General features: G+C 34.3%; 3 protein-coding genes across 6 annotated transcripts; all 3 read right to left on the reverse strand.

The window, feature by feature from the left end:
* Window positions 1-2,280: 2,280 nt before the first annotated feature.
* Window positions 2,281-4,119, reverse strand: LOC132048026 (uncharacterized). Its single transcript, XM_059438977.1, has 2 exons — window positions 2,737-4,119; window positions 2,281-2,662 (listed from the first exon to the last, which is right to left on the reverse strand). Exon 1 carries the CDS (start codon window positions 3,190-3,192, stop codon window positions 2,824-2,826), a length of 369 nt encoding a protein of 122 aa, XP_059294960.1. The 5' UTR covers window positions 3,193-4,119; the 3' UTR covers window positions 2,281-2,662; window positions 2,737-2,823.
* On the reverse strand, window positions 3,228-4,670 carry LOC132047571 (uncharacterized). The gene is made up of 4 exons (XM_059438598.1): window positions 4,421-4,670; window positions 4,049-4,141; window positions 3,627-3,712; window positions 3,228-3,545 (listed from the first exon to the last, which is right to left on the reverse strand). The coding sequence occupies exons 1-4, from the start codon at window positions 4,668-4,670 to the stop codon at window positions 3,228-3,230; spliced, it is 747 nt and encodes a 248-aa protein (XP_059294581.1).
* A 4,325-nt stretch (window positions 4,671-8,995) lies between these two features.
* LOC132036673 (agamous-like MADS-box protein AGL21) lies at window positions 8,996-15,628 on the reverse strand. Of its 4 annotated transcripts, XM_059427061.1 has the most exons (9): window positions 15,500-15,628; window positions 15,153-15,364; window positions 12,660-12,738; window positions 10,742-10,803; window positions 10,423-10,522; window positions 10,298-10,339; window positions 10,145-10,186; window positions 9,681-9,825; window positions 8,996-9,246 (listed from the first exon to the last, which is right to left on the reverse strand). In XM_059427061.1, exons 2-9 carry the CDS (start codon window positions 15,332-15,334, stop codon window positions 9,215-9,217), a joined length of 684 nt encoding a protein of 227 aa, XP_059283044.1. In that variant the 5' UTR covers window positions 15,335-15,364; window positions 15,500-15,628; the 3' UTR covers window positions 8,996-9,214. The 4 variants fall into 4 exon arrangements, with proteins under 4 accessions (XP_059283044.1, XP_059283050.1, XP_059283058.1 ...); XM_059427067.1 differs by lacking the exon at window positions 15,500-15,628 and having other exon boundaries at window positions 10,742-10,794; window positions 15,153-15,449; XM_059427075.1 differs by lacking the exon at window positions 15,500-15,628 and having other exon boundaries at window positions 9,681-9,754; window positions 15,153-15,449.
* Window positions 15,629-25,444: the final 9,816 nt, after the last annotated feature.

Here is a 25,444-nt window from a genome sequence, read left to right on the forward strand (position 1 = left end):
AAAATGATTAATTTATTTAATTAATCATATTCCTTGAATTAAACAGAGTAAGATATTGGCTAATTAATTTCTGATAATTCAAACAATTAAATAAATAATTATTTTAAACAATTTCCCTGATTAGTTTTAGCAAATGTATCATAATTGTTGCAAATTAATTTTCAAATGATTTATAACATTATAGAAATTATTTTACCAAATAACAATGGTAAAATATTATCTAAATAATTTTATAAAATCATTTTGAATTCTAAAAATACATATTTCACTCCGTTCAATATTCAAGGACTCTGGGTAATTAAAATAAATTACGGGAGGTAAAAAATGAGGTGTCAATAATGATTGTCTTGTCTGTTTTGGGGACAATCTTTCATGAAGTGACCAGGTTCCCACACTTGTGACAACGGTTGTCATTTCCTCTTAAGTTTCTCCTGAAGCTTCCAGTCTTGAGGATTCCACTGTTTCTCTTGATTATATTTTGAAATCTTTGAGTGAGATAAGCCATTTTAGATTCGTCTTCATTTGAATCTCCTCTGCCAGCTTTGAGAACCAGATTTCTTTCTTTCTTTGCTTCATTCTTTTCTGCCTTTTTCATTTTCAACTTCATCTCATATGTCTTGAGATTTCCAATCGGTTCATCAACAGTCAACTTGGTGAGGTCTTTGGCTTCATATATAGCATTCACTTTGCTATCCCAAGAATCAGGCAAAACTCCGAGTAGCTTCCTCACCAGTTTGGTGGTTGAGATGACTTCACCCAGAGAGTTGAGTTCATTGATTACAGAGGTGAATCTAGTGTGCATATCATGGATAGATTCCTCATACTCTGTGATGATCATGTCAATCTTGGAATTTTTCACTTAAGTTGTTCCTTTGTGGGCAGTTTGAAGGGCTTCTCAGATCTCCTTGGCAATTGTGCATGATGAGATTCGGTTGTACTCATTTGCTCTTATTCCACAGACAAGCATTTTCTTTGCTTTAAAGTTCTTCTCAACAGTTTTTCTATCTGCCTTGAAGTATTCTTTTCTAGTTTTTTGGGTGGTTTTTACTCCATCTTCATCCAGATTGATAGGAATATGAGGGCCCTCACAAATGATGTCCCATAACTCTGAGTCTTCATCCATGATGAAATCATGCATCTTAGTCTTCCACCACCCATAGTATTGTCCATTAAATCTAGGTGTCCTAATAAAATATTGTCCTTCTTCCATATTTGGTGGGGCTGTCATTTTACAAATTCTTTCTAGGCGTTAACCTTTTAGAAAACACCTGCTCTGATACTAATTATTGCAGGATGTGCGTCCACCAAACACAATATGCAAGGACCTGGTTGTTTACCAGTTCCATTTTGCAATGCAGTAAGTACAGAAGGCGAGATTTTAGCATGAAAAACTCCTTGCTCAAGGGATTAAAAACCACAACCTACCCAGTAGGATTTCAACTCCACTACACTGAGTAACTTCAGGTTACAACTTTATCGTAAGCTAGGAACTAACTCCCATAATCCCTCACCCTAACAATAATGCTTATGTAACTTAGGAACTAACTCTCATAGTCCCTCAACCCTTGCAATACTACAATTGCAAGAAACTCCACTTAGCTAACTCTAGCTAAGGACACTAAGGTCGACTACCTCTTAGCCGGACCCAACTAATACACCTTAGACTAACACTAGCTAAGGGTACCACGTAATAGATTGAAAATCAAACTGCCTAACAACTACTGAGAATTTGAAATTCCTACAAGAGCTTCTTATAAGAGAAGATTAGGTTTACAAGTAGAAGCACATGATACAAAGCTTAAAACAAACTAGTAGACTAAAACATCTTCAGTGTTGGAATCAGGTCCTTCAGTTTGTGATTGGCTTTGTTGAACACTTGGATGTGATGGTTGCCCCTCTTGGGTGATCTTTAGGTTTTCCAAGTGATACACAATATGTTGCAACATGTTGTATATATAGTGGGAAGCATGTGGGATGGATAGATACCACTTATCAATATTTTGACCTAAAGCATGGGCGACTCAGCTGTTGTACTTGTGTGCGGTGAGTAGCTCGGCTTACAAATTTATCTCTGTGACGGTGCATGGTACATAGAGAGCAGATCACAGACCAGGTCTCTATCTGGTTCTGAATCAGTTTAACAATCATCAAAACAAAAAGCACTTGGATTTATCAGAAAGTAATATTAGCAGTATACCAAGAACATATGACTAGGCTTGTCATTTCAGCTGAAATGTAGCTTTTTGTTGTTCATGAAATGTAATGAAAATGAAAATGTCAAGTTTGAAACATAAACCTTGAAATTAAGCATTACAACTATGTTAAGCATTACGACTGTATGATATCATCCCACAAATCCATGCACAAAAATAAATATTGTCTGGCAATGTTAATAAACAAAATAGTTGGCTCCCAAAATAACAAGTCTAACATCTACTTTCAAACACTATTAATTGTTACCTGGTGTGGTTTGAGTGCTTGTTGTAGGTTGAGTGCTTGTAGAAGAGTGTGCTCTTTTGTAACTTTGTTCTTGTAATTGCTTTTGTGTAACTACAGCGCCACCATTCCACCTTAGTCTATGTGGTTTGTAACCAAGATCAATGTTAGTGGGTACTGAACTAATCAATCCATCACTATGCATCACTCTATCAGTTGTTCTAGACTAAAATAAAAAGGATTAAGTTAAAGATGTTCAAAAGTTTATAAAGAATGATGTCTTTAACTTGAAATACTTACCCTCTCAATCACATTGCCACCTTCTCCAAATAGCAAATCATAACCAACTGGCCTTGGCCTCTTATACTTAGTTGGTGGTGGTTTCTTCTACCCACGATTTGCCCTACCACTTTTAACTGAATAAGTCTTCTTCTTTAGACCTGCAGTAATAGTTGATTGTTGGGTGCTTGATTGAGTTGGTTGAGAACTTGTTGCAGCAGTTGTTACACCAGCTATTGCTAAAGTTACTGCAGCACTTGTTGTGGCACCACTTGCACCATCTCTTCCACCACCTCTTGCACCAGTACCAACAGTTGATGAAGCACCCAAAGTTGCAGCAGTTGTACCAGTTGTTGCTGCATTAGTTGCACTAGGACAAGCAGTTGCTACTGCATTGGTTGCACTAGGACCAAAAGTTATTGCTGCGTTGGTTGCACCAGCAGCAACAGTTGATGAAGCACCACCACTTTTCTGCATACACAATATTAAAATTCAAGCATTAATAATGAATTTTAAATGACAAAATCATGAAATAGAATAACACTTACAGCAATTGGACATCGTTTCTTGTTATGTCCCATAGTGTTGCATATTGAACATGTCATTTTCCTGCCCTTCCTTGCAGCCTTCCCAAATATTTTCTTTGGTTCATCAGTATCCCTATTCCTCTTTTTCTTTGGCCTTCCCGGCATTTGAGTAATTTCATGTGGCTCAATGGGTGGTCTTGTGCTCTTTGGCCACATCTGCATATTTGTCATAGGTTGAATGAATTTGTTGTAGGCCTTCAAATATGTCTCTTTTTTATACCAGTGCTCAATAAATGACTCAACCTACAAGCTCTTGTATTGAATTGCATTAATGGCATGTGCACAGGGAATTCCTTTCAGTTGCCATGACCTACAACTACACACCTTCTTCTTGAGAGTAACAACATGTTTATATGGTATATCTTTAACCTCAAACCCAATATCACCATTAAAATGAAACTCACAATCAGCTGTAAATTCAGCATTCTCTTGAAGAGTTTTTATAGCCAATGTGATACATCACCTACCCATTTTTCAGAAAATTCTCTCATTTGGTTCATCCTCTCCACAACTTTGATTCTGATTTCTTCTAGCATAGTTATGATTGATTTAAACCTAGTCATCAAAATCTAGCTGTTGAATGTCTCACACATGTTGTTCTTAACTATGTCACATTTGATGTGTTCTTTAAAGTATGCCCTACACCATGTCTCCTTGTTGTATTGAAACAACAACAAGTTTTTTATTTAAAAGAACTTCAAGTGATGCCCTTGCTACCTCCCAGAATTTTCTTCTTCTTTTCTCACCCCTCCATTCCTTCTTCCAGTTAGCCCATATATGCCTAGCACACCATCTGTGCTCAGCATTTGGAAGTAAATCATGAGTGCCACAAGAAGACCCTATTAAACAAACAGCAAAGCAACAGGTACAAACAATAAATAATAATGCATAAATGAAAAAAATACAAATCAATTAAAGTGCATAGTGTTAGAGTCATACCTTCTGCGTATCAGACATTACTGTCAATCCTTCACCTTCAGTTAATGTTAGCTCCAAATCATGCTTGATACACCTAATGAATCATGACCATGTATCCTTGGATTCTTTATCAGCTACAGCCTAAGCAACAAGGTACATTTGATTATTGTCATCCTTGGAAACACAAGACAGCAACTCACCTTTACAAACCCTTTTGAGAAATAAACCATCAAAACCAATGATGTTTCCACACCCCTCCATCCATCCACTTTTTAGTGCTCCAAGACAAACATAAAAGCCCATAAACACCTCTTTTCCGAGAATTGTATTCTTGGAAGTCCTTACCACTACAGTAGTGTGAAGATTGGTAGACTTTAACTTTTCAGCATAATTATAAAGCCTAGCAAATTCCTCTTTGTAATCACCCATATGATCATGCATATCTATCATTTTTTCCCTTTTACAACTTGTTTTACTCACATACAATTCATATTTTTTCTAATCAAGGATTGGATTTGATGTAGCTTAATAAAAGGCTCACTCAGGATTCTGTCCAGAAAATGTTTAGCAATCCAAGGTGGATTACACAAGTTGTTTCTTGTTTTCTTGCAACACTTGTGGACAGGAAAGTAAGTCACCACAATAAAATTTCCAGTGCTTCCTTGTATGCTTCCTTTAATATGCCAAGGACAACCTTTATGCACACACTTTGCCTTTATCCTTTTTCTTTCATTAGATTTCAAGTTAAGGTTCACACCTTTCTGAATTGAGTAGGTTTGCAGTGCTTCCCTAAACTCTGATTCAAGAAAATCATATACAACTGAAATTAAAAAAAAAAAGGCTTTTGCATCAAAGTAGACCTTGCTACTTGCATTCCTAGGTGGGGGATCTACTTCTTCATCATTCTCAACAGGTCCCCCCTTCTTCGTCACTAACTTCAATACCTGGATCAGAATTATCAAAATAAAAGTCATCCCCTCCTAGTTTCCCTTCATATCACTCCTCTTATTCTTAAAAATATCTTCAAAACTAGCATCTAAACCTACAGGACCAGAGGGTATCTCATCTATATTTACCTTCTCAGCCTTTTTCTTAGTTAGTTTTTCTTTAATGTTTGCCTGTCTAGCTTCAACAAACTCTTTATCCAAGTCACTTAAATCATCAATGTTCTCATCAACATCATATAGTGACTTAGAATCAAAATCCCCAGGTTCTTCTACATCAGATTCATCAGATGTTTGAAGGAGGTAGGAAGAGAAGTCATTACCTTCTAGTTCATCAGTAGAAACAGCCTCAGCAGCAGTCTCCTTACCCTTTTCTCTGTCCCTTAAATTGGTATTTATACTAGGTTGGTGGGATGACACATCAGCCCTAGGCTGTCTTCTTTTTGGGGTTGAAAGTTGGGCTTCCTGATCTTCATTTAAATCCTCAACAATATTTACAACAGGTGGGGAGGGGGTGACACATCAGACCCAACATTTAAGACATTTGGTTGCCTTTTTTTAGAGGTTAACTTTTTGGCTACCTCCATTTCATTTATATCGTCAACAACCAAAGGTGTATCAATAGCATGTACTACATATACATTAACAAAGTCCCCACCCCTCAAGTTATTAAGAAATTTTAACACATTCCCATCTTTTTTTACCATGTAAAAAGCCACCGCTTTTGTTTACTTCAGACCCAAAAATTTCACCTTTTGAACTCCCAATTCTAAAGCTAACTTCTGAAACAGCATAATATGTAGCTCATCAACATCTATTTCCATTAGTTTAGGGCTAGATGTTGCATTATCATACCTTAGCTTAGGGTCTGATAAAAAGCAACCACCATAATGCATTTGAAGTGTCACTGCTGTTGAAGTCATTTTCTTACCATGCCTGCAAAGTGACAAAAAAACAATAGGGTCAGTTAATAATGGACTAATATTGTACCTTTACCCAAATCATTAAAGAATATAGCAAAAGGCCTTAATTTTTTTTAATGAAAAAGCTTCCGAGATTTCTCCTTTAAAAAAAAAAAAAAAACCCTATAATAATGTGGTATACCTAGGTGGACCACTAACAAGAACAATACCCAACATATTCACACAAAAAATTGGGTAATGTCAAGCCAATTTTGAATTTTACCAAAAAAAAAAAAACCTAGAATCTAATCAAAATAACGAAAAATATCATTGCATGCATTACACTGCATATTACAAATTAGTTAACAAACAACACAAAAAAAAAAAAATGAAAACATTCAAGCAAAGATTACAAAAACATGCTCCAAACACTAAAGCCGGTCAAATAACACCAAAAAAAAAAAAAAAAAAGGAAAACAAAGAAATAAGAGAAGCCTAACAAGAATAAATTTAGAAGAGATCAAGAAACTTTACCACAATAACTTGGAAATCAGTGTGGAATCGAGGGAGAAGATAGAGAAGAAGAAGAGCAAAAGTCGAGGGTTTGGTTGAAAAAAAAGAGAAGATGGGTTTATAGACATATCCTATGGGGCATATTTGTTGTAAACGTGGAAATACGTGTAACCGATTGTCTCACACGCTCCATGGGCTCAACTAAAAGTGTTTAAAATGCTCATTTTTTATGGGTACAAGGGTTCAATTTGCAAACATGTAAGTACAAACATCGGGATAACAAATATGGACAAGTACAGGGGTCTCCCAGACTATTCTGCCTTTTTATAAAACTAAGAAATCATCTATTACTTTTTTTAAAAAAAAAAACTTGGTTAGTGATAATTGATATAACCGATCCTAATTTGTTTGGAATTGAAGCATTGTATATATCTATCTTCTTTTTTTCTTCAAAACTATGCTTAGTGTTTCAATTAGTGAAAATGTGGAATATTAGTTAAGTGAAACATAAAAGGTGATATATACGGTTGTTTAAACGAATTAAATATATTTCTTATAAGTTGTGCAACACCTTATGTTATAATTATAGTATAAACGGGAGAAATTAACTCTAAAAATTCGAGTCACGCTTAAGCCTACATTTATTTCTACAAGTTATCCAGTAAATCTCAAATAGTTTTGACACAAAGAGCTAATATTTTCAAATATTAGAATCAAGTTTACATAAAATAATTTTGGCTGCAAAGTTAATTGTCTAATATATACCCATATATTTTATTCAGGTTGAGAAATTTCTGTTTGTGATTGTGGATATATCTCAGAGACATATTTGTTGCTTTTCTCACCATGAAGTGTCAGCTGACACATTGATTAGTTTAACAAATTCGTCAAAACATGCTGTACAGCAGTGGTTGTCTCCAAGGGTAGCTCCTGCCATTTCTCATCAACCTCATTTAATAGGGTTGAAAAATATTTCCAAAAAAATTGATTAGGTGGCTATTTTTCTTTTTCCTTTTACGAAGTGAAAGACTTGTGGATCAGAAAGCTGCTGCTGAAGAAGTTTGTGTATGAAAGCAAGAACGTTTACAGGAAGAAGTTGATATTCTTAATATATACTATTGTTTATAGGAGGCATTTATAGTTGTAAATCTAGAATTTGGTCAACGAGTTTAAAGTATATACTATTTTTTTTCCTAATAAAGTACTCCTATATATGTTGGACTCCTTGTTTATGGAAATATATATAATTTACTTTTAACAAAGAATAAATATGTGTGTGTTTAGTTTTAGTGAAGCTGTGGGATCACCTGGTAGTAATTCACTTGTCCGCGATTACGGTAGGTAATTGGCCGTATGCAGATGGTAAGACCTTTGGAGTACTATGTCATACAATTAAGTCTCTAATATATTTTAATTAGTTCCAAACTTTTTTTAACAATTTACATGACATAGTTTAATTGGACAGAGAGTTTAATAAAGAAAAGAAAAACTTTTGAAATTTGTAACTTACATGTCATGAGACTTGTGACAACAAAAACATGTCAGGTAAAATAAAAAGTTTAAAATTATTTTTTTCAAATATTGAAGAAATTAATGTGTTATCCTCGAATTCGAACATACTAAAATAAATAGTGTCATATAAAATGAGAAGAAAATAGTAACTGTTACATTATGAATCTTAAGGCCATATTTATTTCCTGCAAGTAGCTAACTGCATATCATAGTGAAACCAGAGAGTTGTTCCACCTGAAAAGTCTATGTGGATTGTTTTTAGATATAATAAGTAGCTCATTGTATATCAAAATATCAAAGAATAGTTTTCAATTTAAAAATTTAGAGGTCAACTAATTTTCATTCTTCAAGACTACACATGTAATATGATCGATCATACTAGCTAATTCCGAGTTTGTATCTAACTCCTGTCATAAATTCGTAAAATGTACTTTCTCCGTCCTAATTTATGTGATATAGTTTGATTAGACACGAAATTTAAGAAAGAAAGGAGGATTTTTTAAACTTTTGGTCTACGACAAACTATTAATATTTGCGTGGTCGTAAATTATTTCATTAAAGGTAAAAAAGGAAAGTTTTCAGTTAAATTATTTTTAAATATAGAAATATAACTTTTTTTTTTTTGACAAATTAAAAAAAAAATATATCACATAAATTGAAAAAGAGAGAGTAGAAATTTTTTGTGACAAAACTTTTCCCGTCGCAGATAAAGTCCACGGTGTTGAAGTCCGTCACAAATCTCTCAGATAGTTGTCCGTCAACAAAATTTCGTCTCGTCTCGTGGTGATAATTATATATATTGACATCGGAAGTTAATTATATATGATTTGTGTCCAAGTTTCTCTTAATAGGAGTTATCCCTTTCATTCTGTAAATTATTTTCAGAGAAGACAGTTTGGCCATATGATGAACTTGCGCTCTATTAGTATGCACATCAAATGCTCGAAATATATTGGCAGCATAGATAACGTATAACTCCATTATGAGTAAGATATGCACTACACATCATAATATGAGCTCGCTTTGTTACTACATGACAACAACCCAACAATCATATAGCCTTTAAATTGTTCGCGATTTCTGTTATGCTGCTGAGTAGTTCAAACTTATCAGTCATTTACCTTTATTTTTCCCATTGGCCTTTACCTGTAAAAGGTCAAAAACCAGTTTATGTTAGATAAGCCAATAATGAAACTCTGTTGGCATTTGATGGATGTTGGTGTGTTTGACACGACGGAAGTTATTCCACAGGAAAATGTTTTCCATGACAAAGTGTTAGTTGGAGCAAATAAGATGAAGTTAAAAAGTTAGGATAGTCCATAAGTGAGCAGTCATTTTCCCCCTTTTCATGGAAAACGATTTCCTTGAAAAACATTTTATTGTGACGAACAAAACTCCAGAATTAGACTTTCTCATGGAATTTGTTTTCTAAAAAATTACTTTGATCATACGAAAGACACTCTGAAGTTATTTTTGAGGAATCTTTAAATAGCAACAAATATTTGTGCTAGAGTTTCACATCAATTTGTTTATTGAATTAGATTTGCAATTCCTAATGAAATTAGAATTAAAGATTTACCTTGAGTTAGATACTCTTGTAGGTATCTCAAAATTGTGTGGCTCAGGCGGGCTTAACTGCAGATGGATGGGGGCATTCACTTCCCTACTAATTCCAAAGTAATTAGGTGTACTGGCATTTCCATTCAATGCATTTGCATCCCTTGTACCAAAAGCCTGAGAAATTCTTTTTGACTCATTACTTTTTAGTGGCAGAAGGAATAAGAAAAAAAATTACTCGCACCTGGTGTTGACGCCAAACATATAAATGCATTTGTATTATGGATATGACTATTTATCGCTTCACTCTAATTGATATCTATTCTCACTTTAATTGTAAATCTTATGGTTATATTACTTGGTTTGGAGTAAATACTAAATGTGGATAAGTATTTTCTGAAAGAATAGTGAGGAAGTTTTTTGATGTGGTAGGTGCTGTTTAGGCAACAAGTACCTTGTTACATAAATCCACATTTTGTTGTTGAAGGATGTTTACCTTCTGGAAGAGGTCCAAATTTTCTTGATGCATTAGACTCCCCTGTTTGAGTTAAACGTTGAACACAGTCAAGATCAACTTATTCTTAGCAATTAATGAGCAATACTTGTTATATATGAAGCTTGAAAGTTGCTACTATTACATTTTGCATACCTTCCAAGACAGCTCTTGAATCTCATTATGTAACATTTGCTCCTGCACCAATGAAAGGATATTAGCGGGCCTTTCCAGTTCCAATGATACAAAATACATAGTATCGTGTCGTGTTAAAGTCTGACCTTTTTCACACGGATTCCCCTTAGGCTTGTTTCTAGTTGACCCTCCAGATTTTGCAGGTCCTTAATAGTCAAACCAGAGAGCTGTTCTCCCATGAATTGCCTAGTTTATCAATTGTAAGAAAATGCTAGTTGCTTAGATTTATACTATTAGGTTCCTCCAAAGATTTCATTACTTACTATATTGAAGTTTTTTCTAGTAGTCCTTATATGAAATGTATCTTTTGTTCAGATGAACCAAAAGGCATGATCTCTGCTGTTAATCCTATGTAATGCTTGAATAAGACTACTATCTTGAAGTATCAAGAGTAATACACACTACCTATTAATTTGTTGCAGTTCCTGTAATTGTTGCCGCAAAATTGCTGCCTCTTTCTGCCAAAGTTAGCATGTAAACTGTGAATACTCAGGGTTTGTGAATGTACAAGTTTCAGTATCATAAGTATAGAGTTTAAGTTCTACGGACTTACGACTCACGTTGATGTAAAAATAGTCATATGATCTGGTCATTTAGAAGGCAATTGCAGGTAACTCTATATATATATTAGTAGTAATAACCAAAAATAAATGGTAAGTAATCTACTATAGCAGGTAAAAATAAAATGAGTGTAAACATTGCTTATTCTGTTACTGTGTATCACTTGCTAGATCCTAACCAGAAACAATGTGTGGTTTTTGTATAATTCATTTGTATAGCATTAAATTCTTACTTCTGTTTAGGTAATGTAAACTACAAGGCCATTATTCTGTGATTATACTACAGTAATGCAGGGGTTAACAACCTCCTGCTTGAAATTTGAATGTACAAAAAACTGAATTCAGCTGTCAAATTTTCAGATTGTTGACAATCTAAGGATGTTTTTGTTGAGCAAGCTATATTAATCCGCACATAATAACATCAAACTGTATGACCGAAGGTCTAAGCTTTCCCAATTGGGTAATTTGTGATTGGCTCTTTTTAGACATCTCAGCCGAAAGAGTGAGTTGAATCAACTTCCATCCTTTTGTTAACCTTCCAATTTAAGTGCTCATTTTTGCAGCACAAATTGTCCTGGATTCTAAAACTAGCAATTTCTCTCTTGAATGTGTGAGAGAGTCTCATAAAATTAGAGTTGCATATCCTAACACTTGTAAAGTTTCCTATTCCATCTTTCTTCGATCTCCAGAGTCACAATTTCTCTTACCTCCCTTAGGTGAAGATGCTGTATAAATCTTTATTGGGAACTAAGTCTGTTACGATGTTAGTAGTAAATGATTTATTCAGCACATTGGATGTGCGGACTGCTACGCTGAGGCAAATCTAGTATTTATAGTCAGTAGGCTTAGAATGATTCGTTTAATCTGTACATATAAACGACCAAATCACTTGCAAATATACTTATGGCTGGAACCAAGAGTAATATGTTGAGTTGGACTCACTGAACTGCTCTAGATCCGCCTCTGCTACTAAGTCGCATTCATGTTTTTAATACTACATGATTACTAGTGGGTTAATTGACGATGAATTTATAATAAAATTTTAAGGGGATGCATCGCGTCACATCCCAGGCATACTGTTCGATCAAGACAAACAAACTACTTTTTAATGGAATCATGTGAAATAGCACTTGATCGTGCAAAAGAGGTCCTTTGCTGCTATATGTGTGCTGAGTGCAGCTAGTCTTTCAGTATCTGACTTATGGGCACTACATTTTCTTGGCTGATATTTACATTAAAAGCTTATTCTAATAACCTATATCGTTCACTACGTTATATACTGGTTCATTTAACAAACATTTGCACTTTCAACACACATAGGCAGAGAAGTACTCTTCGCAACTTTTGTTGTTGTTCATGTACTCTTCTTCTTTCTCCGACATAATTCCATTAAAAAATAGTTCGTTCCTCTTGACCATCCAGGCTTTCGGACTAATCAGCTGTTGTTCATGGTGCTATTGAAATTATTAGTAACCGCAATACACTATGACCTCGAAATGATTAGTGAGCATGATAATAGAAATGGTTTTATGGCCCAGAAATATTGATATAATTCACAACCTTGGTGCTATATTTAGGAATATTACCATTATTTGTGCCTAATCTGCAGCCATGAAACAACTAATTTGTTTGCAATATGTTCCTAACACGATATGATTTTCGAGCACATACAGAGAGAATTAGTATGAATGCATAGACATCATTGATGGATGGAAAAGTTGCAAAAAGAAAATAAAAGTTGGGGTGATTGAAATGTTACGTACCTTCAGTTCTGATACTGGGTTGAGCAATTGCTGATGTTCATCTTTCGTTTTATTGTATCGTTCAATAATTAACTTCATACTGCCATTTAAAACGAAAAAAATTAAATAAAGAACTGGTCAATTAGTTATACTGTTTCCCCGCACAATCTGAGCAGAAAGCACCAAAAATATCAAAAGGTTATACCATTAATGTAGAATTTACGTATGACAGATAGAGACAAAGGGAACTACGCATACAACAACTTTTGCAAATATTAATTAACGACATTGTTGATCTTCCCTTCCTGTCCCCTAGCATCTTGTACTTTCTGTTACATTCTCTTTTTCAGTGGTGCAATTTTCCATGGTTCGTATTACTCCCTCCCTCCGTTCACTTTTACTCGTTCATTTTTTATTTTGCACCCCCCTTAAGAAATAAGTAATAAATGAAGTGCGTAATTTACCAATCTACCCATATTAATTGGTGCATATTTTTATTGAATTTGGAAAATGATTTGAAGTGAGTAATTAATATTATGAGTAAAATAAAAAATAAAAATTGTCTTTTCTTGATATAGTAAAAGTGAACGGAGGGAGTATGCTATTTTACGTCTCGACTAAAGAATATCTATTGGTTAAATTAAACACTTGCAACGGATATAGAAAGTAATGGTTTCTCCGGCTCCAAATTCAAGAAAGAATTGGACCGAACAAAAAGAAATTATATGTATAATAGCTGGTTCACTCAAAGTTGGTAATATCATAATGATTAAATGTACATAATAACTTTTGGAAGTATTGAGTTTCCTATGATGCTACTACTAGCCTACTAATAACTAAAACAGTGCAGTTATCACAGTAGTATTTTTTCTAACAAATTATTGGACAATTCTAGAAGGTAATAACTCGATCGTTTAATCACCTTTTAGTATATTTCATGTCGCCTCCATAATGCCCGAAAATATCATTAATGATCAAATTTACCTGTATAATGGCTGGTTCACTCAAAGCTGGTAATATCATTAATGATCAAGTCTACATAATAACTTTTGGAAGTATTGAGTTTCCTATGATGCTACTACTAGCCTACTAATAACTAATACAGTGCAATTATCATAGTATTTTTCTAAACAAATTATTGGACAGTTCTAGAATGTAATTTCATCTTTAAGTATATTTTATGTCGCCTCCATAAAAATGCTCGAAAATATTATCCCCGCTATTACATAGCTAGATGATGGTGAAGCTTAGGCAGGCACTTATGTAGTCATGTTGGTAAATTTCCCTATATTTGGCCAACTCATTTTGGATGGCCGTTCCTCTCCCCTTTCCTTATAAAGCGAGACATATACCTCTTCACTAATTATATGAGAAATGGCTAAATTATACACATTCATAATGTAAAAAATTTATACACTATCAGTATAATTTAACTTGTTATGTTAGGTTAGTTATCATTTTTAATAGCACACCAGCTAGTGCTTATCGTTCATCATATTTACTTCTAATTAACTAATAAATGACCTGAGTGTATTGTCACTGCATAGAACTTAAACTCTACGGGATGTAAAGGATGGAGTTAATATAGTAGTAATGTTTATTTTAACATATCAAGGCACCTGCGTGATTTCTTCTCATTTGTCCAAGCTTTGGTGAACAGCGTTACTCGATTCTTGTGCTAGCTAGTGGAAGGTAACAAATACACTATGAAGTTAGAGTCAAATGCGTGCGAGCTGACCCCAACGCCACCATTATAAAGAAGAGTTAAAAAAACATATCAAGGCACCTTAATAGGGAAACATTTTGAGTAGATTTCAGGCCATGCTTGACATTACAATGCAACCGCTAAGCGATGAATAATGAATTACGTATGTTATAGATCATTGTTGATTTGTTTCTTAATTAGGTTTAGTAACAGTATACGGTCTCATGTAGAACTTTAGGTTTTAGGTATGGAACTATCAAAGTTCATTCTAATCTAACTTATACTAAAGGAAAAAAATTCAAATCTCAGCAGCTTCGTGCTAATAATTAAATCTAACAAACTTTTCCATTTCTTTCCTTGTTTAAGAATTGGGAATAAGTACTATTTCTATTCTTGTGCATAAACTCATTTACATCTTTTCATAAAGAAAATTCAAGTTATATGACATTTGTAGCTGAAAGTATGTGTTAAACAATAAATATCATGCGATAGTTATATATACCGTCATACTATTATTGATTATTAGCTCTTGCTCTTACAAACAAGCCAAGAAAAGAAAGATCCTCGAGCAACAACTAGTATATATATAAGAACACAAGATGTATTAATTCTTTCTAGATTTTTCCTTTGTTTTAAGAAGACTGCATCTGGTTAGGATCAAGATTCAGTTGCAAGTTGATGGTTTGCGCAAGAAGGCAAAAAGCAAACGAAAACAATAGAAGGTTACCTAGTGCTTGACAACATGTTCAGCATAGGATTCGTAAAAAGGAACATCATATATATATCAATAACCAAATGAGATTAATTACCTAGTATTAGAGAATTCATAGAGCTTTTCAGTGCTGGAGAAAATGACTAATCCAACTTGTGCATCACAGAGGATGGCTAATTCCTTAGCTTTCTTCAACAATCCATTTCTTCTCTTAGAGAAAGTGACTTGCCTGCTTGATGAGTTATCGATCCTTCGGATTACTATCTTTCCCCTTCCCATCTACCTTAGCTTGCTTGCTAGGGTTTCTCTCTACAAAAAGAAACTAAGAAGAATTAATCAAGAGAATATTAGGTTTTTAGGTTAAAAGTGAAGTGTGAAGGAAAGAAAAAAGTAAGCAAACTTGGGTTGGGTGTAAGCTTTTTGGAAATTAAACAAATTAAAAACCTCTTGTGAAGTTTGGTGAAGTATTTGCCTCACATTAAAGTCAGGAAGGAGATGTTTTTATAAGCCAAATGAGAAGTCTAAGACCCCCAATTGGTGGTGCTTGGAATATGGTGATATACTTTCTTATATTTTTTAAGTTATATTTGTATACAATGGTGATATGGAAATATTTATACAACTCCGTCATTTAAATACCAACTAGATATAGATTAATGATTTAGAAAAAAGAGAATATTTTTGTCACAGCCCATCAAAGTAGTCTGAGGGGTCGTTACTTTTCCACTAATGAAGGCCAGAATTGGAATCATTTTAATTTCAGTCCATTAAACAGATTTATTTGTTTCTTTTACAACTATGTATTTTATTTAAATAAGTTTATATTATTCAAATTTTGTACTGATTTTCAATGTCAGTAAATAGCGTTCACATAATAATAACTTATGCGAAGATGACATTTGCCACTATACTATCCATTACAATTACACAATTGCCACCACCAACCACTAGTTGTTCACAAGCAAAATCACATGCGACCACCACCGCTACCTCCGTGCTACCTATCACCGCTAACATCGTTAACCACCTCCATTATTAGGTGGCTGTTACTACCAATCATCTAGGTGCCAGCTAGCGACTACTGTCAACCACCTCCCCCCAGTGGCGGAGCCACTCATGGCCAAGGGTGGTCACCTGCACACCCTTGGATGGAAAATGGTACTAGTATATGGATTAGATATTATAGTTAACTGGTTATAAATTAAATTTTGAACACCCTTAAAATAATTGAGATAGATAGCTTAGAGGTAAAGAGTGTTCAATTTTACCTAAAAGTCACGGTTTAAAGCTTGCATCAAACCCTCGTCATCTTCTTTCTTTAAAAGAAAACATACAAACAATGTCTGAAGCTACTTGGTTGATTTGTATTTGCACTTATTTTCTTCCATGTTCCGACTAAACTTATTTGTATTTGAGTTATGATTTGCATTTGGTTTAGTCCTATGTTGGTTTTGAGTTAGGTTGGACTCATTTGTTGAAGCTCCTTTAGTCTTTCTTCTTTCCTTCCTATTTCTAGAAAAGAAGAAGACGTATTGTTAAAAAGAAGACAACGAGATCTAATAGCAAATTAGCAACCACTTATTTTGTTCTCTTTTCTTTTTTAATTGCTTCTGTGAACATTTTAATTATCCAACTTTGTTCTCTTTCTGTAATGACCCGTTTGGTCGTTATTGCATTTCCGAACTTTTTGACCCTTTCTTGAGCTTGGTTAGCTTACTTTTGACCTGAGGGGACCGTTGACACACTTCCCGTGGTGTCTAGATTTAATTCGGGTGACTTTTTGTAAAATTTAGGTTTAAAGCGAAAAAGAGTTGACTCAAAGTTGACTTTTGGGTAGACGAACCTTTTTTGAAAATTTGTCAATTCCGAGAGGTCCGGATGGTCGTTTGGAACTTGTGTGTATATGGTTCGGCCCCCAATGCACTCGGATGCATTTTGGGACTTGGGTTGAGAAGTTGGAATTGAGGTATCGGGGGTTGACTTGGTCAATGAGACCTCCGTTGGGAAATCCAAGGCTACGAGCGCGTTCGTAGCGTGTTTTTATATATGTATGTGTATGTGGTTTGTGAGCAGATGGCCTCGGGAATTAGTCGAAAATTCGAGTTGAAGTGTGAAACATGGGAAAGCTTCTGGTGTCTGGTGCCCGCTTTAGTGGCACCAGCACCACGGCAGCGGTACCACTGAAGCTGCCGTGCCATTTAGGCATATTCGTTGGGGCAGCACCGCAGAAGCTGTCTGAGTGACCACGGAAGCGGTGATCGGGCAGTGGCTGGGGCATTTAATGATATAAAACCCCAAGTCTTTTCATTCATTATTATTCCGAAAGTGGCTCATATTGGGAGCAATTCTAGAGGATTCTTGGAGAAGATCCTTGGTAGTAAGTCCTTCTAACCTTCTTGCTAATTCATTATTCCTAATCATCTTAGAATCTCTCTCCCTTGTTAGTTCATTTGTAATGGAGGATTGAAAGTGGGTTTGATGGATATTCTATCTAGGCTTTTTAATGATGAAATTGATTGGGTTTATGCTAGATTATGATGTATCTAAGGTTGTTAATCATATGTCTCCCATTATTAGTGTTGGATTCTTAAATCTAAGAGTAAACCCAAAATTGGGGGTCTTGCTTGGATTTCGAAATTGAATGAATCTTTGAGTTAATTTAGCAATTAGTTGATAGGTTTTGATCACCTAGCGTTTAATTTGATATTTTACCCCGAATTTCCCGTTTTGACCTTGTGGGCCCCGTTTCTCCAAATTCTAAGGTTGGATTTTGAGCTAAATTGAATGATAGCAATATAGGTATCGATCTTCATGATTTCTAATCTAGATTTCGAATATGCCTAGACTTTCTTGATCTTGAGGCTTAGCGGAAGGGGAAAGCAAATGAGTGATTGTAGGTGTTTTGTTGTTCGGCCATCCAGGTAGGTTATGGCTTACCCTTGGTGAGACTTCGTATAGCGAAGCATATATTTAGATTATATTATTGGAGAAATCATGTAAACCTTCGGGTATGAAGGTGGGTTGGATATTGTATTAGGTTGGGCCCTGTTGTGTGATTGGGACTAACCACCCCGTTGTGTTGTGATTCAATTTATTCCATTGTTGTGGGCTTGATGCCATGTAGTAATAGTAGATATTGGAGACTATTGATATATCTTGTTCGTGATATTGTGGTGCCTCACTTGTTGGCATTGATTACGAGGATAGTGTTCTATATGACTCGCGTAGTCTTTCATGATATTGTTGGCGTACCCGTGCTTGATACTTGTGATATTGATCTGATTATTCATGTTGAGCCATACATCACAGTAGATATCGAAGACCATTGAGATATCTTGCTCATGATATTATGGTGCCCCACTTGTTGGCATTTGATTTCGGGGATAGTGTCTTTATATAACTTGTGTAGTCTTTCATGATATTGTTGGCGTACCTATGTTTGGTACTTGTGATATTGATCTGATTATTCATGTTGACTCATACATCGCACGCATTCACATCTCTCATGATATATATTGTTGATACTTGATGAAACACTGTGATGAGCTGAGCTCAATTTGCATGAGAGTTATGTGAGTAGTCCGATATCCGAGGGTTGTCTCGAAATCTTGGATTGTATGCGAGTGATGTGAGTAGTCCGATGGTTGTCCCGGAATCGTGGATTGTGTGATGTGAGAGTCCGATGATTGTCTCAGAATCGTGGATGAGTGAGTACATGGACTTCGCGGGTCCCCCATGGGTTGTGCTGCCGGGACGTCGATACTTCCGTCCGGAGTACATGTGTACACAGCATTGCATTGCATTAGCATTCTTACATCATTGCATTGCATTGCATATTTTGCTTATATTGTGATGATCTGGTGATTTACTTGTGTTGTTGATTTCGGATTGGATATATTGAGACTTGGTACACTTGAGTTTAGATGCCTCCACCTAGGTGATGACGGATACTTGGTTCTGGTTTGTGTTGACTTATACTTGTTGATTTATCTGCCTATCCTGCTTTATTTTCTGAATTATGTTAGCTATACTTAGTCGGCCGATGATACCTACCGGACTGTTTGTATGACCACCGCACTTCGCGTCCTTATGAACGCGAGTTCGAGTTGGATGCACTTCCGTCTCCGTGGGCGATAGTCGCTATCGGTACGACCGAGTTTCCGGGGTGAGCACGGGACGTTTGCTGTCTTGAAGACTTCTCTTATTATGTCTTACTTTTCCATTCTGAGACATAGACAGATTTGATGCATTATTATATTCCAGACTTGTATATTTTCATTTAGATGCTCTTGTATGAATTAGACCAGACCCTGGGTGTATTCTTATTTCCGCACTTTCTTTTATATTATTATCGTAGGACTTACGTGAATTAGTCTCTTCCGCTTAATTGATTTACTTATTTATGCCTTTATTATCGTTGGGTTGAGGGTTTGCTTACCGAGGTGGGAAAGGTAAGTGCCCGCACGACTTAGCCAAAATGGGTCGTGACATTTTTTTTTCTCAAAGAAAATTAATTAGTCGTCATCTCTCGCTTTGTAACATTCTCGGAATGCCCCTTGTTGTTCTCCACTTGTGGGATCACGTACACTGGGTATGTTGTTTGTTGTTGCTGTCTTTTGATACTGTAATCACCGTAAGATTTTTCTAGCAATGAAATTTATCAAGAATAACTTGCGAAATCAAATTGACCATAATTTTTTAGGCGGGTGTGCAGTGGCGATGTTAAAAAAATTTCGTTGCACTCATTCATCGGAAAAAAATTATATACTCATCAACATTTGAACAATCTTACCAAAATTTCTGGCTCCGCCACTGGCTCCACCAACAAACTTCATCGCGCGATCACAACTATTGCCAGCCAACACCATCATCCACCTCCACACCGCTGCTGCCACGACCGACCACCTCTACCAACCACAACTATCACCATCAAGCACAACCTCACAATCGTCATTGGCGACGATCCCGCTGTCCGCTGTGATCAGCGCAACTAGCCTTTTGATTTAAAGTGTGATTTATTAAACAAATAGTTTTAACAATACCATATAAGTTAAATTTTTCTCTAATATTCTATTGAGATACATAAGATTCTAGTGAATATTTTCAAAATTATATATCTTCTAGGTCTTAAATAAAGATAATCAGACAAATCCAGATTCTGATATTTAATTATTAAAAATTCAAATTTAGATACAACATCTAAATAATCAGATACCTATTAAGATTTAAACATTTCACTCTTAACAAAAATAATTAAATGGGTCCTAAATTTTAAAAAAAAAATGATAGATCATTATTAATATAATAACCAAATTCTTTTTGAGTTTAAAAAATTATATTGTTGTTCTTTATTTAATAATTACAAATTAATAACTTACATGATATCACAAACTAAAGTTTAGTAAGGATATAAAAAACCTTTTAAATGGCACTATATACATATATTTCATTATTTTTATTTGGCAAGAACATCATGATTTTAAGTTCGGATGCCTGGGCACGCTATTTGATGGCGCCGTCGCCTTATAAATAACTGACGCGTAGGGAATCCAAGTCTTTCTTATAACTAAATATTCCTAAAAGTGGGAAAACTATTTTACCATTTTGAGTAATTTCAACCTTAATCATTCTAAGACCTTATTCTGACTGCCTTTAAGAAATTAATAAAATAGTTCTGCTACTTTTAAGAGATTTCACGTGGCCTTGCTCGTTATATCATCTTTCAGTACCCTTCTAATTTCTTCTGTTTCGGTCCACTAGTCCTGAGATTTCTCTTCTTTTGTTTTAACTCGCAAAATTTCTTCTTCCTCTTCATTTTTTATTGAGTGAAGGGTCAAAAACACATTTTAAGTATCATATTTATTTGAGTTTTTTATTTGAACTATCAAGCGTGAGAATTTTCTATCTAAACTATCACCAATTAGGTTACAAAACACACTTCATTCAAAATGAACAAGCGAACAACTGATAGATAAAGCGGACAACTAGTTTCGCACACTAATTATTTCTATGTAGTTACCTTTCGGCGAAAAAAAAGAAGACTTATTTGGACATTACATGTCCTGTTAAAAGAGGAAATATAGTAGAAGTACACCGTCAGAAATTATTCTCAGCTAGGTCGAGATTTATGCAAGTTACTCCTCCCTCTCAATTTTATGTGATATTTTTCGTTCGTTGAGAGTCCGTCTCAGACGTCGACTAATCTTTGACTAATTTAGATTAAATTAATTTAGTATTGTAAAAATAAATTTAAATACTTTAAAACCAAACAAAAAATACTTCATAAATTGTACTTTTTTCATGTCAATATAATAAAATATACTCTCTCCGCCTCAATTTAAGTGTCTTAGTTTGACTGAACACAAAGTTTAAGAAATAAAATGAGACTTTTGAATCTAGTGGTCCTACATTAAAAATATGTGTAATGTACTAAAATGATCTTGAATCTTGTGATTTTAAACTTGTCATGTTAGATGTTTGAATTGTCAACTTACTAAATATAAAAAAAAAAACACATTTTTTTGGGATAAACCATAAAGGAAAGTAAGACACTTAAATTGGGACGAAAAAAAATATTTTTTAAAATATTAATAAAACTTTAAATAATTTAAATCTGAAAAAGCAAAAAATGTATTCCTACGTAAAATGAAACAGTAAGTTCAGATGTCAAACACAACGTTCTTCTCGAATGGCTCAATCTTCCTCTCTCTCTCTCTCTATCTATACATTTGCGTGCGAGAGAGAGCGAGAGAGCGCACATATTTCCGTGTAACTTTGCAGGCAGAGAACTCCAATCTAGATGGAATGAGGCTATCTTTCTACTTTCTGAATCAGCAGTTGCCAGTTTAGTTGGACATGCGTGCCAGCTGTATAACCCTATCCAGCTTCCATTAATTTATGTGGAAAACGTCTGAAAATGCTCATATTATATTCGACTTTTCTTATGAGAATATCATCTAGCTCATGAGAGTACTTCCTCCGTTTCAATTTATATGATATAGTTTGACTATATATGGAGTTTAAAAAAGAAATGAAGACTTTTGTTTTAATGGTTTAAAATGTTTTAGATATTTGTGTTCATTGTAAATCATTTCATTAAGGGTAAAATAAGAAGTTTTAAGTTAAATTATTTCTAAATATAAAAATGTATCATTCTTTTTTAGACATACAAAAAAAAAAAGTGTATCACATAAATTGAGATAAGACGTATTAATTTATCGGTTCTTCAAAGTCCTCATCCTAAATTTGTCTCTGCCTCTAACAGTAGTTTTTTTAATCTTAGGAGTTAACTTTTATGTTGATTTAGACCAAAGTCAATTTCTTTTCCTGATATTAACATCAGACTCATCATATATACGTTTTTATTTTATTAATGCCTAGACCTCATTTTTATGTTTGTCCATGCATAGGAGTGTTTAGATTCAAAATGTCCCGCATTTGATTGAGGGATTGTGATGTTGTGCTTTCGATGCATGTTTCAGCATTTGCGATAAAAGCGCGTGAGATTACGAAAAAATAAACACACGAAGAAGTCCAAAAGGATTCAACATTTATTATTTATACATAAAAAAAAATTTAATCACGTATAAACAGTGTAAATCTTTACCGCAAGGGGTTCTTAGCCGTGTGTGGCTCCACCCCTGGTTGTGCCTATAGTCTTATATAATGTTCGTCATTATCTCATGAGCTAACTTGTTCATTTTATTTACATGATATCAGAGTTAGCTGATTCTTCTTAATTCTTGATTTGCATAATATTTTCTGCGTGTGAGCGTACGGCCGCGGGGGGCTATAATTCATCACGTAGATCTTGGCCTTTCTTTCTTATGAATATTTTTGTCTTAGTAAATAGTAATTGCGTCTTTTTTACATCTCTAAATTTTCGATCAAACATTGAGGAAATTATTTCACCTCAAATTTAATAGACTGCAGACTATATCACATTTCGATCAAACACCGAGGAGTATTATGATATTGAATATCAAAAGAGTAGGTAATTCGTTGTCTAGAGTACGTAAATTTTTTTGTATCTGAATCAGCACATAAATAATGTCTATCGAAAATAGCCTTACTAACTTTCAATGTAGGGATAAGATCTGTGTACACTCGACCATTTTCATATCTCACTTTGTAGGATTACACTGGATATGTTTATTGTTGTGATGAGCACATAAATGTTTGCATATCATATCATATTATTGGGCACGATGATGGGTTGCGATGACTTGTGAGAGAGCTATAATAACCACCTGAAAGTTGAAAATTAGAGTGGTTATATTTTACTACTGCTTTTAGGGAGACGACAATCATAAAAGGCAATGGCTGATTTGTCTGCTGAAGTCTGCTTGCCATTGGTTAAGGCCACGTGAAAACTTTCTATAACCAATGAGATTCGCCCTTATTGTAAACCGTAATAATAATACTTGTAAGCCTAAATAATCCTAATTGTACTTGATTTGGGATTAAACTCCTTGGATTGGGAGACTCTCGAAGAACACGTGGTCTCTCTTGGACTTTAATTGGTGGGATAAATTCTACTCCATTAATCTATGCCTTCAAGTACGAGCTAGGACAGGTGTCAATCATCAGCATGTCATAAAGTTTGGAAACCAAGAAAAAAAAGTTACTATTCAACCTCCTCTTTACCTTTTACCCAAAATGTCCACTTTTCTGACTCATCAGAGCTACATCTGCTGTATTAAAAATTCTGAATCTTTTTTATGTTTGATAGTACAGTCATGTAAAAGTGGAAGAAGCACATGATCGCCTAGCTGGGGAGAAAAATGATATGCCTTTTTTGGAATAGGAGATTTGTCCCTAACTTGGAAAAGGAATAGTGATTGAGGGTAATAATTTTCTTGTTTACTTCATCACATAATACTAAAATTCGTAATACTTATTCAATGGGTGTTTACACAAAATTATGTAAATTTATAGTAATAGTTAAGTGATTGAGAATACATGTTAAACGTCAGTGTGCAAATATATGTCATACATCTATTGGCTTAGTGTATACAGCGGATGCGAGTAAATTTTACCTTGAAATTTTATAAATCTTTCGGGAAAAATCATGAAACATCACATGAACGTAACGGATTGGGCTTCTCTCCATTTTTCTCAAGTTCTACCTTAGATCAGGGACACATGGCATGAGTTAGAGTTAATGGCTAAGATTTAATTGATTAAAACAAATCCCTAACCATGGTTTACATAATTAATAACTTATCCATATATATATTAAAATATTCTCTCTCTTCCTATTTTACATTTCCCAACTAAAAGATTAACTCAAAAAGGAATTGGAAGATATAGTGTAAGTTATCAATTCAAAAATTAATATTGAAAAAGGGATTTTCAACCCTGCTATGTGGATAAAGAAAAACGAAAGAGATATCACCTATTGAATAATGGTGATATCCGATATAATTAGTAATATATTCTGTGAATTAGTAATGGAATAATGGAATATATTCTGTGAATTTGTAATATCATTTAATTAGTATATCACCAATTGAATAATAAGTCTAATTTCGTAGGAAAAAAAGTGGGAAACGTAAAATAGGAAGAGAGAGAATATTTTAATATATTTATGAATAAATTATTAATTATGTAAATCATGGTTAGGGACTTGTTTTAGTCAATTAAATCCTAGCCATTAATTCTAACACATGCCATGTGTCCCTAATATGCTTAGAACTTGGGGAAAATGGAGAGAACGGAAATGGAGAGGAGCCCAATCCCAACGTAACGTTAGTTATCTTTATAATCAACCACCTATGTCATTCAGGATTCACAATTAATATAATGCAATAAGATATTCTCTTGAATGTTGATAAGAGAATGCTATATGAAACTGTGTTGCAAATGATCAATCTTATAGACCAATTTTAGCAAATAAATGTAACAACCAGTCATATCCCGTAGCAGTAAAACACGGGAGATTTGTTAGGTATAAACGCGAGCAAGCCTTAAACTCTATTTGGATCGTTATTACCCATCGTTTCCTAATGTATTGTATTGTATTATTTTATTGATACAATATTTGGATAGACTGTATAGTTGGCTGCTATTTAATAACAATTTTTTATTTGAATTGACTATATCGTACTGTATTATAACTGGTAAGTTTGCTAAAATACCCTAACTGCTGTAAATATTAAGTTTATCAATAATTACTAATAAAAATGATTCAAAATATACATGATTCAAATAAAGACAAATAAGATACTGATGCATAGTAAAAATTAATTTCTAACAAATAATAACAGAGTAGTACTAATTAAACGAACAAAAGTTGAGCAGCGAAAAAAGAAAAGTAACAACGAACATAAAGAAAAATCCAGAACGAAAAAGAGTTTAGCCAAAAAATAAAAAGCATACAAACTATAA

The sequence above is a fragment of the Lycium ferocissimum genome, chromosome 2 (assembly GCF_029784015.1).
Source record: "Lycium ferocissimum isolate CSIRO_LF1 chromosome 2, AGI_CSIRO_Lferr_CH_V1, whole genome shotgun sequence".
Lineage (NCBI taxonomy): Eukaryota > Viridiplantae > Streptophyta > Magnoliopsida > Solanales > Solanaceae > Lycium > Lycium ferocissimum.